Here is an 18,847-nt window from a genome sequence, read left to right as displayed (position 1 = left end):
GCTGTTCAGGCCCCCCCGCCGCCCCAGACTTCTCCATCACATTGCACTTCTCCTCTATCAACAAATCCGTCATTGGTATTTATTAGCCATGTGCTGCGTGTAGAACACTGTATAACAACTTGGGAGAGCACAGTACAATAGAATTGGTAGGCATGTTCTTGCCCAAAGTGAGCTTACAGTCTAGAGGGGAAGACTGCAATATAAATAATTTACCAATATGTTCCTCTTCCCAGGATTAAAAATTACAAAATTATTATTATCAGTAGCAATAATAATGATGTATTGAGCACAGTGTGTAAGGCACTGTTCTAAGCGCTGGGGTAGATACAAATTAACCAGGTTGGACACAGTCCCTATCCCACTTGGGCTCACAGTCTAAGTAGGAGGGAGAGAGCGGGATTTTTTTTTATTATAGAAGAGGTTCTTCCTCTATTACAAGAATAACAGTTCAAAATTTAGTCCCCGTGCTGTCACGGCCTCATTCCCTTGCCAGTTTCATATGTAACCTTTTCCGAACAATTATCGGGTTCGTTCTTTTAATCTCTTCCTGCGCTTTTAGCCTCCTTGCTTGTCTTCGAGCTATTACTGGCAGGACACTAACAAAGACACGCGAATGTTCCCCCAGCCAGCAACACCTGGTAGCATCTGTCAGTGCATTACTACTTTCAGGGAAGTTTTAATCATATTAATAGGCTCTCTGATGATTCATTGCTTAGTTTCCATTTTAGCAATAATTTCGTCAGGCATTAACCTGAAGAAAGACTTTTCTGAATTTGATTGCCTTTAATTTGAACTGCTGTAAAGGGGCAATCAGTGTTGGATTCAAGCTTCTTCATGGGGTGCCTCATTGCTTAGAGTACTTTAAAACATTTTTCAAAGAATCGAATGAGCAATAATCTTGGCAAGTGGTAGATAGCATGATTAACAAATCAAAGCGAAGGCTGGGTTTTGAGAAAACGGCTTCTGTTTGGTGGGTCAAAATTCAGTTATACTTGAAATTCTCATGGAACAATTTGAACCTGTTTTTCTCAGTGCTTACGATTTCTTCTTGGCAGTATGATAGGGAACATCAGTAACTCCTAGAAGCAGTGTGTGCAAAATGTGTGCTGCAGTGTATTTAAGAATGCCCTAATGGTCTGAAAGCGTTGATTCTGCTCCCATAGGGCCTGCCTCCAACTAAACGTGTCCAAAACAGGAGCAGCATGGCTTAGTGGAGAGAGCTTGGGTCTGGGAGCTAGAAGGACTTAGGTTCTAAACCCAGCTCTGCTGCATGTCTGCTTTGTGACCTTGGTCAAGTCACTTCACTTCTCTGTGCCTCAGTTCCCCATCTGTAAAATGGGAATGAAGAGTGGGACAGGGACTGTGTCCATCCTGATTAACTTGTATATACCGTAGTGCTTAGAACAGTGCTTGGCATATAGTAAGTGCTTAAGAAGTACTATGTATTGTTATTATGATTATTAGTATGCTGATCCAAGGACTTATTCTATCCCTGCCTCAACTACTGCATCAGCCTCCCAGCCTCTTTCCCCACTCCAGTCCATACTTCACTCTGCTGCCCGGATCATTTTTTTTAAAAATTGTTCAGTCCATATGTCCCCACTCCTCAAGAACCTCCAGTGGCTGCCCATCCACCTTCGCAGCAAACAGAAACTCCTTACCATTGGCTTTAAAGCACTCAATCAGCTTGTCTCCTCCTATCTTACTTCACTGATTTCCCTACAATGCAGTTCCCCACACTTCACTCCTCCAACTTCCATTTACTCTGTATATCTTGATTTCGCCTAACTTGCCACCGACCCCTTATCCACATCCTCCCTCTGGCCTGGGACTTCTTCCCCCTCCATAGGTGACAGACATCACTCTCCCCACTGTCAAAGCCTTATTAAAATTTCATCTCCTCCAAAGGGCCTTCCCCAATTATGCTTTCCTTTCTCCTACACACTCCCCCTTCTGCATTGCCTTTGCACTTAGGTACCCTTTAAACACTGGATATTCACCTCAGCCACATAGCACTTGAGTACGTATCCGTAATTTATTTATATTGTCTGCTTCCCACTTTTGACTGTAAGCTCCTTGTCGGCAGGGAACTTGTCTCCCAGTTCTGTTATAGTGTACTCTCCCAAGCACTTAGTACAGTGCTCTGCACACAGTTAGTACTCAAGAAATAACCTCGGTTGATTACCAAGGAGTAAATTTAGGCTTGGAAAGGATGGGGCTCCTTTAGTCCTTTGTGAAGGGACTAGTTTCAGCCCCAGTTCGGCAATTTCAGAGTGGATTTTCACCCTCGAGTTAAGTCTGCTGCATCCTGAAGTTGGCACTCATTTTAGCCTGTTCTGAAATCTGTTTATCTCTGTGGACCTTCTCTCCTTTAAAATCTTCCGCTTCTGTTAATGTTGGGGGATTCAAGGGTTGCATGAAATGTGTGCATATTAAATAGGAATATATGTTTGCCGCCTTACTCATGTTAGCCTTTGCCTTTTCCTCTTTTGTCATAAATACAGATCTTATGAACAACTAAATGTGAAGCATGAACCCCTGCAACTCATTCAGCCTCAGTTTGAGACTCCGCTGCCTGCTCTCCAGCCAGCAGTGAGTAACTGTTCATGAGGAATGATGAAAATGATGATGATGATTGTGGTATTTGTTAAGCGCTCACTACATGCCAGGCGCTGTACTAAAAGCGCTGGAGGAAGCAAAGCCTGAAACTGCTCAGCCCCAGATGGCCTAGAATCTTTGCCGACTCTTTTCTCTCATGTGGCTCTTCTAAGAAGTTTGAGAAATCCGAGGATATTACTAGACTCAGTAAAATCATAATGATGGCATTTGTTAAGCGCTCACTGTGTGCGAAGCACTGTTTTAAGCACTTTGATGGCTTCATGAGCTAATTTGGCTTGTGTTTTTTGAGAGATACCGTGAAGCATTGGCTAGAGCAGACAGGATCTGCAGGATATAGTAGCAGATTACCAGTGAGACCCGATTTGCGTGTATCTACCCCAGCACTTAGTACAGTGCCTGGCACACAGTAAGTGCTTAACAAAAACCATAATAATAACAATAATAGTAATAATAATCTGAGGAATAATCTGATCCCAGGAAGGCAAAGGGGCTACTCTAAACTTAACCCATTGTCTCCTTTTTCCCCTCAGTTTACCATTTTACCTACTTGGTTCTTAGGACAGCCTTCACTTGCACACCCTGCTTCTAGACAGGCAGTGAGGAAAGTAAATGAGTAGCGGAAAGCCTGTGGATTATCTGCCGTTTGATTAACCCTTCCGTTAGTGTGGATGATCAGTAGTCAGCGTCGTTGAAATGCTAAAATCTAATATTAAAGCCCCAAACTATTCCCAACCATAGGTGCGATTGTCCCCATCACCCCCATGGAGAGAGCATATAAGCCCCAGTATTTGCAGGGCAACATTTCTCACTCGTGTGGCCATAAAGCATGTTCTTGTCGGTGGATCTGTAAGCAGCACGACCTGGTGGGTAGAGCCCGGGACTGGGAGCCAGAAGGACCTGGGTTCGAATCCCAGCCCCGCCACTTGTCTGCTGTGGGACCTTGGGCAAGACACTTTACTTCCGTATGTCAGTTACTTCATCGGGAAAATGGGGATTAAGACTGTGAGCGCCATGTGGGGAGGGACTGGGCCCAACCTGACAACTTTGTATCTAGTCTAGCGCTTAGTTCAGTACCTGGCACATAGTAAATGCTTAACAGATACCATTAAAGAAAGAAAAAGGGTTAAACTTGGGTCTTCCCCTTGCAAGACTGTAAGTTTCTTGAGGTCAGGAATCATTTTTTCTAACTCCATGGTACTCTCCCAGGCACATCGTACCATGCTCTGCAGTCAATAAGTCAATGGTACTTATTGAGCGCATACTCTATGCACTGTACTAAGTGCTTGGGAAAGTACAATACAACAGAGTTTGTAGGTTGTGGTGGTATTTAAGTGCTTACTATGTGCCAGGCATTATTCTAAACGCCGGGGTGTATACAAGCGAATTGGGTTGGACACAGTCGCTGCGTGACATGGGGCGCACAGTCTTAATCCCCATTTTATCGATGAGGAACTGAGGCGTGGAGAAGCGAAGTGACTTGCCTGAGGTCATCCGGCAGACGCGTGGCCAAACCGGGATTAGAATCACTGCCCCCAGGAAATTTACAGCCTAGAGGGGGAGCATATAGAATGAACACCCAATAAATACCATTAATTGATTGATATTAGTATGCATAAACACTAGACAACTTCATTGAAATATTTAAATCTCATATTTTCTTGAAGCCAAAAGCTGCACCCAGTCATAAGTGCTACCTTGTCATTGTGAGTCTGGGGGGAATAAGGGGACAGGGATTTTAGGGGGTCCTGAGAGAGGGCCTAGCCTTCAAAGATGTGGTAACAGGCTAGAAAGCCCTCATTTTGAGTCTTTTCAACCCAAATGGGAAATTTGCAAGTCCGTCCAGAGGCCTCGGTCCATCGAGACTGAGAGTCCAGCTCTCAGAACTGTGGGTGCAGTCGCCCCTGTCACCCCCAAGGAGTGGGCAATTATAATAAACAATCAATCAATCATATTTTTTGAGCACTCAGTGTGTGCAGAGCACTGTATCAGATGCTTGGGAGAATACCAAATAACAGAATTGGTATGTTCGTTGCCTACAAATAGCTTACAACATCAGACTTCCAGGAACTTGGGTGGAAAATCACATTTATATAGACTAGAATGCATCCCCGTTACCTAAGGATAAATTCTTTCAGAGTTTCCGTCACTAAAGGGAAGTACTAGAGGATTAATTGCAGAATATCTTTTACTTCTAGGTTTTCCCCCCAAGTTTCAGAGAATTACCACCTCCTCCTCTTGAGCTGTTTGACTTGGATGAAACTTTCTCTTCAGAAAAAGCTCGACTTGCTCAGATTACCAATAAGTGTAAGATTTGTCAATCTGGACGTTTTCTCAAATGTGAAACTGCAGAATCTGGATGGTGACAGCACAAAGCAAAACTGGAAGAGAGTTCCTGTTTCATTCATGCAAATTATGCTATTTTTTTAGTTGGGGGTAAAGTATATAAAGCTTTCCACTTAAAATAGTTTTGTGACAACACCTGTAGTAGCAGATTATTCTGAGGGAATAATGGGCGTCTGAACTTTTGGGTGTCTTTCAGTACCTGTATCCTTGTCACTCTTTATGAAATTTTGGATGTTAGAAATGGAAGAGGAATTGTGAAATTTGTGCTGCAGAATGGTAGGCTGAGACTATCCCTCCCTGGAAACAACTTGGTTCTGAGCCTAAAATGGTTTATACTCTGAAATCAGAGTATAAGGATATTTTTAGGGTGAGGCACAAGACGAAAGAGATCTGACATCACTAATTGTTTTTGTAGGTACTGACGAAGACCTAGAATTCTACGTCAGGAAGTGCGGTGACATCCTTGGGGTTTCAAGCAAACTCCCGAAAGAGCAACAGGATGCGAAACATATTCTGGAGCATATATTCTTCCAAGTGGTGGAGTTCAAGAAGCTAAATCAGGTAGGGTACATGAAAAACCGGAATTGAAAGTTGCAATATTTAAAGTATTTTTTTGTATGGTATTTGTTAAGTGTTTATTATGTGCCAGGCACCGTACTAAGCACTGGGGTAGATACGAGGTAATCAGATTGGATACAGTCCCTGTCCCACATACTGCTCTCAGTCTTAATCCCCATTTTACAGATGGGGTAAATGAGGTAGTCTTATTAATAATAATACTAATAATAACAATAATGGTATTTGTTAAGCGCTTACTACATGTCAACCACTCTTCTAAGTGCCGGGGTAGATACAACTAGTCAGGTTGGACACAGTCCCTGTCCCACACGGGGCTCACAGTCTTAATGGTCATTTTACAGGCAAGATAACAGAGGCCCAGAGAAGTTACGTGACTCACCCAAGGTCACACAGCAGACGAGCGGCAGAGCCGGGATTAGAACAGTGACCCTCTGGCTCCCGGGCCCGTGTTTTTTCCAGTAGGCTACCTGCTTCTCATTGGAGAACTAGATGTATATTTTATTTCATATGGTCCTTCCTTTTCATCAATCAGCAGTATTTATCGAGCAATTGCTACGGCACAGACAATGTGTGAAACTCTTGGAAGACAACAAGTAGACGTGATTCTGGCCCTTCAAGGAGTTTACAGTCTAGCTAGGGAGACGTATACTAAAATAACTTACAGATAGGAGGAAGGAGGAAAAGGGGATCAATATGTGAGTTACTGCTTAAATAATGATATGTAAGACATGGGCCTAAGTGCTTCAGGCAGTTGTGAATGCGCCAGTGCCCAGGTGGCACAGAAAATGCCAAAGAGGCAGTTAAGGGGATTTAACCTGGAGAGATGAGAGATCAATCAGAGGTGGCTTCTTGGAGATGTGATTTCAGAAAGGCTGTGAAGATGGGGAGGGCTGTGTCTGTCAGATATGAAGCAGGAGAAAATGCCAAGCAAGTGGAAAGGCATGAGTGAGAGCTCAGCAGCAGGAGAGAGAGGAGATCCAACCCAGTATGTAGGTTAACTTGAATCCAATTTTTCTGAGTGACAAATCCTTTATTTCAGGGCCTCAAAATTACACAATTCTCCTCAGATCCACAATTCTCCTCAGATCCTCTCCTCAGTTTTATACTGCTGGTCCACTTCGTTAATATAGTCTTTGTCCAGGCACTCTGGCTAGTGGATGGATATAAAAACACTGGGCCGGAATCCGTCACTTAATTGATGGTATTTATTGAGCGCTATGTGCCGAGCACTATACTAACCACTTGGGAAAGTACAATTCAGCAGTCAGTAGGCTTGATTCTTGCCTCCAAGGAGCTTACAAGTTAACTGCTAATTACACTGGCTCATCTTAATAATCGTAATGACAGGATTTATCGAGCCGAAGGCCTGAAACCAAAATAATAATAATAGTATTTTTTGAGCCCCTACTGAGGGCAGAGCCCTGCACTAAGCATTTGAAAGAGTACAACAGAATAGAAACAGATGGGAATTGCTTCTCTGAAAATGTGGATAGTAAACTCAGATTTGTATACACAACCCCTTTAATCAGGAAATACAAATACAAAGGCAGAAGAGGAGGGGATTTTGCTTAAATCAACAGGGTTACCTCCTCCTCAAATACTGATGATGAGGATGGTGGTGATAATGCTGATAATGGTGTTTGTTCATTCAGAAAGTGGGGAAGCATTGATTTAAGCACCTGATGATTGCAGGTTTAAGAAATCTGTCAGGTCTTTTGGAATACCTATTGACTTCCTGCAGAAGGGGAGTTTTGATTGAGGTCTTATTGATTGGCTACCTGCTGCCAAATTGAAATCCGCAACTAATAATGATTCCCAAATATCTGGTAGGTTAAAATTCTTATACCAGTTACTACTTTTCCATCCTACTGAATTATGTTTTCTCCTTTTTCTTCCTCAGGAGCATGACATTGATACAAGCGAAGCCGGATTCCAGAGCAATTACTGAATATTGGCTTTCTTTCCTCAGCAACACCTGGAGATTGGCCTGATGTTCTTCATGTAAACTCTTTTTCTACCTGTTATTGCCATAGCCAGTACTTGCCTTCCCACTGTTTCCCTGTGTACCTGGAACCTGTAAATATGTATAAAATCCAATACTCTTTCCATATTCGATATTGACTAGACAGGTACATCACAGCATTGATTCTGTGTGGAATCATCGGTACTTGCCTTCCCACTGTTTCCCTGAGTACCTGGAACATGTAAATATGTATAAAATCCAATACTCTTTCCATATTTGACATTGATTAGACAGGCACATCAGAACATCGATTCTGTGTGGAATCATGTTAGATAAACAGCGCGTGGTTTTTTTCCCCTCTTTTATACTGAATCTATACTTTTATAATCTGAGAAATATTCTTCTGGTAAAATATTTCCTTGCAAGTCAGCTGTCTTGATTATTCATGTAGTCATTTTATCAAAGTGAGGCATTATGTTCTTCATGTTTTCGAGCTCTTTGTGATCTCTGAGGCAATCAGTCGATTGTATTTAGAGAGTGCTTACTGTGTGCAGAGCACTGTACTAAGCACTTGAGAGAGTACAATATAATAGAGTGGGTAGACATGTTCCTTGCTCACAGTGAGCTTACCCTGAGCACATCTGGAAATAAACAGTAGGAATTCAAAAGATGAGGGTCCTGACCCCTTGAGTCACAAGGAGGTGGAAAGGCAAGGGGATATAAGTTGCCAATTGTACTAAAGGTAAAAGAGTAAGAAAATAAATACAAATGATAAAAAAAAAAACCAAATAAGCAGTTAAAAAAGTGTTAAAACCATGGGTGCTAAGGTGGCTGACTGATGGGGTGGCATGGCTCCAGTATTTTAATTAATATTTATATCAATAGTCTAATACTGATATCATGGTAGTCTTATTAAAGAATGGTATACTGTTTTAGGATGGGAAAACAAACATCTCAGAGATGAATAAGGAATAATAGAGAACTTGAAAGAGTAATCTCAAATTGGGCTTTAAGGATACTACCTCTTCCCTGCCATGCTTTTGACAGGGGATATTTAGGAAAGGTCGCTCTTAATGTGTTGCACATCTGCAATTGCAGCGATGTAGATTTTGTACTTAATTCTGTTTGAATTGAAAATGACAGTCTGGTTTAGTACTAAGTCCTTGTAATTCATAAAGGGAAGTTTTTTTTGTAAGTCCCCAAAACATAACGATTAACTGTAGTTGTGGGCATTATGTTTAGTACTGACTTAGGGCTGAATTTTTAAACTGAAATGCCACCGAACTAAAATGGAGCTACTCACTGCCCTTGGAACTCAGTAAATCTTCACCCTATGATTTTAGAATGAAGAATAGGTGAAATCAGTGTGTTCCAGCAATGCTCTTTAAAATTGGGTTTCAAAAGAAACATTTCACTTCATAACACATTTTGATCAATAATAATAATGTATTTATTAAGCATTTACTGCAGGCGAGATGCTGGGGAAGTTACAAGATAAACAGGAAAGACAAAAGTCCCTGGCCCTCAGGGAGCTCACGGTATAAGAGGGAGGAAAATAGAAAAGTTAAGTGACTTGCCTAAGGTCATACAGCAAGCAACAGAGCCTGGGACTTGAAAAGAGTGTCCCTATTCAGTCCTGTGCTATTTCCTCTACGACAGACAGATTGCTTACTGTATGCAGGGCACTGTGCTAAGCACTCCAGTACAAGAGTTACTGGTTGATGGTATTAAAGCGCTTACTATGTGCAAAGCACTGTTCTAAGCGCTGGGGAGTTTACAAGGTGATCAGGTTGTCCCCCACAGGGGCTCACAGTCATCACCCCCATTTTACAGATGAGAGAACTGAGGCCCAGTGAAGTGACTTGCCCTCTGTTGGGTAGGGACCGTCTCTATATGTTGCCAACTTGTACTTCCCAAGCGCTTAGTACAGTATTCTGCACACAGTAAGCGCTCAATAAATATGATTGATTGATTGACTTACCCAAAGTTACACGGCTGACAATTGGCGGAGCCAGGATTTGAACCCACGACCTCTGACTCCAAGCCCGGGTCCTTCCACTGAGTCATGCTGTTTCTCCAGGATCCCCCACCACAAGGAATTTACAATAATAACAGCCGCCCTCAGCTGGGGCTTGTGCTGCACCGTAATAACGATGGTATTTGTTAAGCGCTTCCCATGTGCCAAGCACTGTTCTAAGCGCTGCGGAATCGTTTTCGAAGGAAGGGTTTTCATCTCACTGCCGATGAGGTCCTTCCCTAGGTATGTGGCTCTCTCTTGTCCCTCTTGAGCTGCCATATCTGCGGGGGGTTTTCTCCCCAGGGGCCTGAAGAGGGAGGGTCTGGAGCCACGCTCATTAATAATAATAATGACATTTATTAAGTGCTTACAATAATAATGGCATTAAGCGCTTACTATGTGCAAAGCACTGTTGCGGGCATCCCTCCCCCCCATGGACACGCAAATTCGTGAAGCATTCCATATTTTTCAAAGCCCTACCTCATTCATTCATTCAATCGTATTTATTGAGCGCCTACTGTGTGCAGAGCACTGTACTAAGCGCTTGGGAAGTACAAGTTGGCAACATATAGAGACGGTTCCTACCCAACAGTGGGCTCACAGTCTAGAAGGAGGCCTCCAGGAGGCCTTCCCAGACTGAGCCCCCTCCTTCCTCTCCCCCTCCCCACAGCACCTGTATATATGTTTGGACAGATTTATTACCCTATTGATTTTACTTGTACATATTTACTATTCTATTTTATTTTGTTAATGTGTTTTGTTGTCTGTCTCCCCCTTCTAGACCGTGAGCCTGCTGTTGGGTAGGGACCGTCTCTATACGTTGCCAACTTGTACTTCCCAAGCGCTCAGTACAGTGCTCTGCACACAGTAAGCGCTCAATAAATACAATTGAATGAATGAATGAATATATGTTGCCAACTTGTACTTCCCAAGCGCTTAGTACAGTGTTCTGCACACAGAAGCAGCGTGGCTCAGTGGAAAGAGCCCGGGCTTCGGAGTCAGAGGTCATGGGTTCAAATACCGGCTCCGCCACTTGTCAGCTGTGTGACTTTGGGCTAGTCACTTCACTTCTCTGTGCCTCAGTTACCTCATCTGTAAAATGGGGATTAAGACTGTGAGCCCCAAGTGGGACAACCTGTTCACCTTGTAATCTCCCCAGCGCTTAGAACAGTGCTTTGCACATAGTAAGCACTTAATAAATGCCATTATTATTATGATTATTATTATTAGTGAGCGCTCAATAAATACGATTGAATGAATGAATGAATGGTCAGGGTTCGCCCTGCCCCAAGGCCTGATTTTCCTTCCCCGAGGATGTTGCGAGGAGAAGCAGCTTCGTGGCAAGAACCCGGGTTTGGGAGTCCGAGGTCGTGGGTTCTAATCCTACCTCCGCCACTTGGCTGCTGGGTGACTTTGGGCAAGTCCCTCAACTTCTCTGGGCCTCAGCCCCCTCATCTGGGCCTCCTGTACCCTCCAGTTAGGTGATCATCAATCATATTTATCGTATTTATCTATCATTGTCCCATGTGGGACGACCTGATTATCTTGTATCTACCCCAGCGCTTAGAACAGTGCTTGGCACATAGTAAGCACTTAACAAATACCAACATTATTATTATTATTATTAGGAGGAGAAGAAGGAGGGAGCTCAGTCTGGGAAGGCCTCCTGGAGGAGGCCCCGGCCCCCCTTCCCGGGACGCAGAGCGCAACAGCCAATGGGAAGCAGGCCCTGCCATCCATGGCCACGCCCCCGCCTGCAGCAGCCAATGGGAAAGGCCAAGCCCCCACACGGCCCCGCCCCCCGGTGACGCAGAGAGCAACAGCCAATGGGGAAGCAGGCCCCTCCACCATGGGCACGCCCCCGCCCCATCTCTGTCCCTCCCCTCCCGCCCCTGACGCAGCAGCCAATGGGGAAGCAGGGGGCTCGGTGACGCAGAGCGTAACAGCCAATGGGGAATCAGGCCCCGCCCCTGCCCGCCCGGCGCGGGGGATCACGGGAGCGGCTTGAGGCTCTCACCAGGAACCAAGATGGCGGCGCGAGGGGGCCGGCCACGGGCTGCCTTACTGGGCATGCGCCCTCCCTTCGCCTCACAGCGGGAACTTTACCTCAGACTTGGGCCTTGGGAAGTTTTAGGAGTCGAGAGGAGAAGGAGAAGGGAGGCGGCTGAGGGGGGGTCCTTAGGTTAGAATGATAATAATAATAATTTTGGTATTTGTTAAATGCTTACTACTACTACTAATAATAATAATGATAGCATTTATTAAGCGCTTACTATGTGCAAAACACTGTTCTAAGCGCTGAGGAGGTTAACAAGGTGATCAGGTTGTTCCCCAGGGGGCTCAAAGTCTTCATCCCATTTTACAGCTGAGGCCCAGAGAAGTGAAGTGACTTGCCCAAAGTCACACAGCTGATAAGTGGTGGAGTGCCAATTTGTACTTCCCAAGCGCTTAGTACAGTGCTCTGCACATAGTAAGTGCTCAGTAAATACGATTGATGATGATGAGTTGGGATTTGAACCCATGACCTCTGACTCCAAAGCCCGGGCTCTTTCCACTGAGCCACGCTGCTACTATAATAATAATAATAATGATGGCATTTATTAAGCACTTACTATGTGCAAAGCACTGTTCTAAGCGCTGGGGAGGTTACAAGGGGATCAGGTTGTCCCACGGTGGGGGCTCCCAGTCTTAATCCCCATTTTACAGATGAGGTAACTGAGGCCCAGAGAAGTTAAGTGACTTGCCCAAGGTCACGCAGCAGACATGTGGCGGAGCCGGAATTCGAACCCCTGACCTCTGACTCCAAAGCCCGGGCTCTTTCCACTGAGCCTGTTCTAAGCGCTGGGGAGGATACAAGGTGATCAGGTTCTCCCATGTGGGGCTCACAATATTCATCCCCACTTTACAGATGAGGTAACTGAGGCTCAGAGAAGTGAAATGACTTGCCCAAGGTCACACAGCAGACATGTGGCAGAGCCAGGATTAGAACCCATGACTCCTGACTCCCAAGCTCTTTCCACTGAGCAACACTGCCAAAGAGTGAAACACTCAACCACTTGCAATATTGATCCCCATTTTACAGATGAGGTAACTGAGGCTTAGAGAAGTGAAGTGACTTGCCCAAAGTCACACAGCTGACAAACGGCAGAGCCGGAATTTGAACCCATGACCTCTGACTCCCAAGCCCGGGCTCTTTCCACTGAGCCACGCTGCTTCCCTACCAGAAGCTGACGAGCCCCCATACGTTGGAGACGGGGTCTGGTGCAGAATAATAAAGATGGTATTTGTGAAGCGCTTACTATGTGCCAAGCACTGTTAATAATATTGGTATTTGTTAAGCGCTTACTATGTGCACAGCACTGTTCTAAGCTCTGGGGGGAATACAAGGAGATGAGGTTGTCCCATGTGGGGCTCACAGTCTTAATCCCCATTTTACAGATGAGGGAACTGAGGCCCAGAGAAGTGAAGTGACTTACCCAAGGTCACACAGCAGACATGTGGGGGGTGGGATTCGAACCCATGACCTGTGACTCCCAAGCCCACGCTCTTTCCACTGAGCCACGCTGCTTCTCTGTTCTAAGGATGGGGGGAAATAGAAGGTAATCAGGTTGTCCCCTATGGGGCTTGCAGACTTCACCCCCCTTCTCGTTCATTCAGTCGTATTTATTGAGCACTTACTGTGTGCAGAGCAGTGTACTAAGCGCTTGGGAAGTACAAGTTGGAGTCCGCTGTTGGGTAGGGACCGTCTCTATATGCTGCCAACTTGTACTTCCCAAGCGCTTAGTACAGTGCTCAGCACACAGTAAGCGCTCAATAAATACGACTGAATGAATGAATGAACATAGTCCCTACACTCCTTCCTCTCCCCCTTCTCCCCCTCCCCACAGCACCTGTATATATGTATATATGTTTATCTGTATTTATTACTCTATTTATTTTATTTCTACATGTCTATTCTAATTATTTTATTTTGTTAATATGTTTTGTTTTGTTCTCTGTCTCCCCCTTCTAGGCCGTGAGCCCACTGTTGGGTAGGGACCGTCTCTATATGTTGCCAACTTGTACTTCCCAAGCGCTTAGTACAGTGCTCTGCACACAGTAAGCGCTCAATAAATACGATTGAATGAATGAATGAATGAATACCCAACAGCGGGCTCACAGTCTAGAAGGGGGAACCTATAAAATAGCATATAAAAAACATACAAAACAAACTAAAATAAATAGAATAGTAAATATGTACAAGTAAAATAAAGGCCTTCCCAGACTGAGCTCAGTCCTCCTTCTCCCCCTAATAATAATAATAATAATGTTGGTATTTGTTAAGCGCTTACTATGTGCCAAGCGCTGTTCTAAGCGCTGGGGTAGATACAAGATAATCAGGTCGTCCGACGTGGGACAATGATAGATCACCTAACTGGAGGGTACAGGAGTTTGCGGAATGGCATTTTTAATGTGGGGATCAATAGATTTGTTTAAAGGCTGAGGTGAAGGAGCTAAAGGAGACTTGGAGAGGTTGAAAGTAGTAGTAAGGAATAATAATAATAATAATGGCATTTATTAAGCGCTTACTATGTGCAAAGCACTGTTCTAAGCGCTGGGGAGGTTACAAGGTGATCAGGTTGATAGGATTTTTATTGTACATCCCCCAAAACCTAGCCCAGTGTCCCTCCCACTGGATCCTTTTAGACTGTGAGCCCACTGTTGGGTAGGGACCGTCTCTATATGTTGCCAACTTGTATTTCCCAAGCGCTTAGTACAGTGCTCTGCACACAGTAAGCGCTCAATAAATACGATTGATTGATTGATTGATTGATCTCAGTAAATGTTACTTCTGTCCATATCTCTCATTTCTTTGTATTGATATCTGTCTCCCCACCTCTAGACTGTAAGCTTGTTGTGAGTGGGGAATGTGTCTGTTTATTGTTGCATTGTACTCTCTCAAGCGCTTAGTACAGTGTACACGCTAAGTGCTCAATAAATGCGATTAAATGAGCGAGTGATGATGTTGGGAACATGGAGGTGGGGGCCCCGTCTGATGCCCTCTACCTTATTGGTGAAATAGTGAGATTGTCACGGGGAAGAGGAGGAGGTGGGGACGTAGAGAAGCAGCGTGGCTCAATGGAAAGAGCCCGGGCTTTGGAGTCAGAGGTCAGGGGTTCAAATCCCGGCTCCGCCAATTGTCAGCTGTGTGACTTTGGGCAAGTCACTTCACTTCCCTGTGCCTTAGTTACCTCATCTGTAAAATGGGGATTAAGGCTGTGAGCCCCCTGTGGGACAACCTGATCACCTTGAAACCTCCCCAGCGCTTAGAACAGTGCTTTGCACTTAGTAAGCGCTTAATAAACGTCTGCTGTGTGATCTTGGGCAAGTCACTTAACTTCTCTGAGCCTCAGTTACCTCATCTGTAAAATGGGGATTAAGACTGTGAGCCCCACGTGGGACAACCTGATCCCCCCCAGCGCTTAGAACAGTGCTTTGCACATAGTAAGCGCTTAACAAATGCCTATTATTATTATTAAATGCCATTATTATTATTATTATTGTTACATTGGGAGCGACAGGAGGGCGTTCAAGGGGTGGAAGTGTTGGCGGGGACCGTGGCTGAGGGAGTCAATGAGGGATGCATGGTAATAATAATGATGGTATTTGTTAAGCGCTTACTATGTGCCAGGCACTGTTTTAGTGCTCCTGTGCCAAGGAAGGAGCCGAATTGCAGTTTGATAAGGTATATTTACCGATGCCACCCAGGGAAGGGAAGAACCCTGGCCCTTGGAGCTCCGCCATCAGAGAAGCAGCGTGGCTCACTGGAAAGAACCTGGGCTTTGGAGTCAGAGGTCATGGGTTCAAATCCCGGCTCCGCCAGTTGTCAGCTGGGTGACTTAGGGCAAATCACTTAACTTCTCTGTGCCTGTTACTTCACCTGTAAAACGGGGATTAAGACTGTGAGCCCCCCGTGGGACAACCTGATCATCTTGTAACCTCCCCAGCGCTTAGAACAGTGCTTTGCACGTAGTAAGTGCTTAATAAACGCCATCGTTATTATTATCATGCTCCAGCCCCGCCAAGGCCCTTGGCCTATCTTTGGGCAGCAGAAGAGGAGGGACAGATCCGGGTGGGGCCCTAGGGAGCAGGGCCAAAAAGGCGCAGAGACGGAAACACACATGAGCCGATGGAGACAGAGGGAGAAAGGGAGAGATGCCTGCAGAGACGGACAGAAAGCCAAGGACGGCAGGCTCACCTTATACCGGCCCTCTCGGGCGCTCAATGATAATGACAATAATATAATAATAATGGCAATATTTGTTAAGCACTTAGTGGGTGTCAAGCACTGTACTAAGCCGTGGGAGAGGTGCAAGATAATGAGGACATGAAGCGCACAGTTTAAGGAGGAGGGAGGACGGGGATTTCATCCCCATTTCACAGATCAGGAAAAAGATCTAAAGAAATGAAGTGACTTGCCCAACTGGCAAGTGGTAGGTTGGGGATTAGAACCCAGGTCCTCTGCCTCCCAGGGACTACGCACTTTCCGCTTGGCCAGGCTGCTTCTAATTAGATTGTCAACTCCTCGAGGGCAGGGATTAGGCCTTTCACGTCTTTGTATGTTCCCTAGCGCCAGGCCCGGAGCTCTGCCCTTCACGGATGCCCAGGAAACACCGTCAGGACTGCTAATAATAATAATAATAATGTTAATATTAATATCAACAATATCAATAATATTAATATCAATAATAATGTTGTCACCGCTAATGTCACCTCTGGCCACTCACATCCATTTGGCTGTTGCCCAGAACGAGGTGATGGGCAGAGGCACCTGGCCAACGCTTCCCTGCCCTTCTGGAAGCCTGGAGGCACATCGCGGCACGCACGGAAGAGCGGCGACGAGGGCAGCGTGGAGAGGAGCAGTGACCGGGACCGACAGCAGCCGCCCTAAGCGGCAGCAGGTAAGGAGAAGCCACGGCGGACGCGGGGCGGCTTCCTCCTCCTCCCCGTCACTTGCCCCGGGTCTGGGGGCTCCACCCAGACTGTGGCCGAAACGACAGAGGACGCAGACGTGACAGCAGCAGGGGCGTGAGGGGTGAGGGAAAGTCTTCATTGCCTCCGCCTTGGCATCCCCTTCCCTCCTGCTGCTTGGCATCGGGGCTGCTGCTTTCGCTCCACCTGGATGTGATGTTCGGCTGTGGGTTGCCCGGGGTCGGCCTCCCTCCCACCACCACCGCCGCCCCCAAACAGTCGAAAAGGGATTTTTGGGCCATCCCACTCTCAGGAGGAAAGTCAAAAATCTGTGACCATCCCACCTAACGGGGATTCCTGGTCACCTTCTGGCCCGGGGAGGTCGTAATTTGGCTGATTAGCCCTGGAATGGAGGCGGGCACCGAGGGGGACTCTTGACTGGGGACGGAGAGAAGGAAGGGTGCCTTTCATCACGTTGGGGATCAGGAAATGAGGCTCCCTGTTCATTCAGTCGTATTTATTGAGCACTTACTGTGTGCAGAGAACTGTACTAAGCGCGTGGGAAAGTACCCTACGACCAGTTCTCTAGTAGTGCTCATTTCCCCTTACAAAGCCCAACTAAGCTCTCTCTCTAAACTGTAAGCTCACCGTGAGCAGTGGATGTGTCGACCAACTCTTTCACATTAAGCACTTAGTACAGGAAGCGCTCAGTAAATACCAGTGATTGATTGACTCGTCTGAGCTAGGGGGAGGAGCAGTTGCTGGTGGCGGGAGAGGCGGGTAATGGGGCAGAAAGGACGGGAAGCACCTGGGCGCGGGGTTGGGCTCGGGGTCAACGGCAGCGTGGCTGCTCCCTGCTGCGTGAAGCGTGGTTTATAAGGGCGGTTCTGTCGGTCGGGGCGAGTCACTTGGGCATGGAGATCCGGAGCCCAGGTTAGGGTTAGGAGGACGCTCAAAAAGTGGGGAGACTCGCCCAGTTGCTCTGTGACCCGATCAAACCTTGTACGGCGTAACAGTAGAGTAGCGATCTTTGAAACACACACATATCTGTTAAGTGCTTTCTTTGCGACAGGCCTGTTCTAAGCGCTGGGGTAGATGCGAGTTTATCAAATTGAACGCGGCCCCTGTACCACATAGGGTTCAAGGCCTAAATTGGAGGGAGGAAGATTTAATCCCCGTTTTACAGATGAGGTAACTGAGGCACAGAGAAGTTAAGTGATTTGCCCAAGCTCACAGTTGGCAGAGCCGGGATCAGAACCGAGGTCCTCTGATTCCCGGGCCTGTGCTCTTTCCACTAGGTCATGTTACTTCTCTAACATGTGTTAAACCCATGTTTTGTTAGCAGTATGGCTTAGTGGAACGAACCTAGGGCCACGAATCAGAGGACCTGGGTTCTAATCCCGACTGCCATTTGCCTGGCAGATCACGTAGAACAGTGCTTTGCACATAGTAAGCGCTTAACAAATGCCATCATTATTATTCTCAGTTACCTCATCTGCAAACTGGGGATTAAATCCTCCTCCTCCAGTTTAGACTATGAGTCCCACGTGGGACAGGGACTACGTCCAGCCTGATTATCTTGTGTCCATTCATCGAGTTGTATTTATTGAGCACTTAATGTGTGCAGAGCACTGTACTAAGCACTTGGGAGAGTACAATACAACAGTAAGCAGGCACATTCCCCGCCCACAATGAGTTTACAGTCTAGAGTACTTGGCATAAAGTAAGCACTTAAAAATTATTATTATTATTAAATCATTGAACCAATGGGAATTAAAGGGAAGCAGCGTGGCTCAGTGGAAAGAGCCCGGGTTTGGGAGCCAGAGGTCATGGGTTCTGATGTCGGCTCCGCCACTTGTCAGCTGTGTGACTTTGGGCAAGTCACTTAACTTCTCTGGGCCTTAGTTACCTCATCTGTAAAATGGGTATTAAGACTGTGAGCCCCACATGGGACAACCTGATCACCTTGTATCCCCCCCCAGTGCTTAACACACAGTAAGCGCTTAACAAATGCCATTAGTATTAATATTATTATTAAAAGGTTGAGTCTCATAGAAAAGAAAATAATGACAATTGTGACATTTGTTAAGTGCTGACAATGCCAGGCACTAGGGGAGAGTCAGCGCAAACAGATTTGACACCATTCCCGTCCCACATGGGGCTCACGGGGAGGAAGAACAGAATTTTATCCCTATTTTACAGTTGAAGAAATTTAAGCGTGAAGAAGTTACGTGGCTTGTGCAAAGTCGCCCAGCAAGCAAGTGGCGGAACCGGGATTAGAACCCAAGTCCTCTTACTCCCAGGCGTCCGTTCTTTCCAGTCGGTCAAGCTGCTTCCCTATACTTAAAAGAAATAGTGCAACCCAAAATTTAAAC

General features: G+C 45.9%; 1 protein-coding gene across 6 annotated transcripts in view; it reads left to right on the top strand.

The window, feature by feature from the left end:
* Positions 1–8,023, top strand: part of IFT52 (intraflagellar transport 52) — a 34,830-nt gene extending 26,807 nt beyond the window's left edge. For 3 of the 6 annotated variants that reach the window (XM_038750643.1, XM_038750645.1, XM_038750642.1), the window contains exons 13-16: positions 2,505–2,592; positions 4,815–4,923; positions 5,378–5,523; positions 7,442–8,022. In XM_038750643.1, coding sequence (XP_038606571.1) covers positions 2,505–2,592; positions 4,815–4,923; positions 5,378–5,523; positions 7,442–7,489 — 391 coding nt within the window. In that variant the 3' untranslated portion in view covers positions 7,490–8,022. Of the gene's footprint in view, positions 1–2,504; positions 2,593–4,814; positions 4,924–5,377; positions 5,524–7,441 lie in introns of all 6 variants that reach the window. The other 3 variants (XM_038750647.1, XM_038750646.1, XM_038750644.1) reach the window with 2 other exon arrangements.
* Positions 8,024–18,847: the final 10,824 nt, after the last annotated feature.

This window comes from Tachyglossus aculeatus, chromosome 8, assembly GCF_015852505.1.
Source record: "Tachyglossus aculeatus isolate mTacAcu1 chromosome 8, mTacAcu1.pri, whole genome shotgun sequence".
Classification (NCBI taxonomy): Eukaryota; Metazoa; Chordata; class Mammalia; order Monotremata; family Tachyglossidae; genus Tachyglossus; species Tachyglossus aculeatus.
Note: the sequence above shows the minus strand (reverse complement) of the source record. Positions and strands in the feature narration are given on the sequence as shown.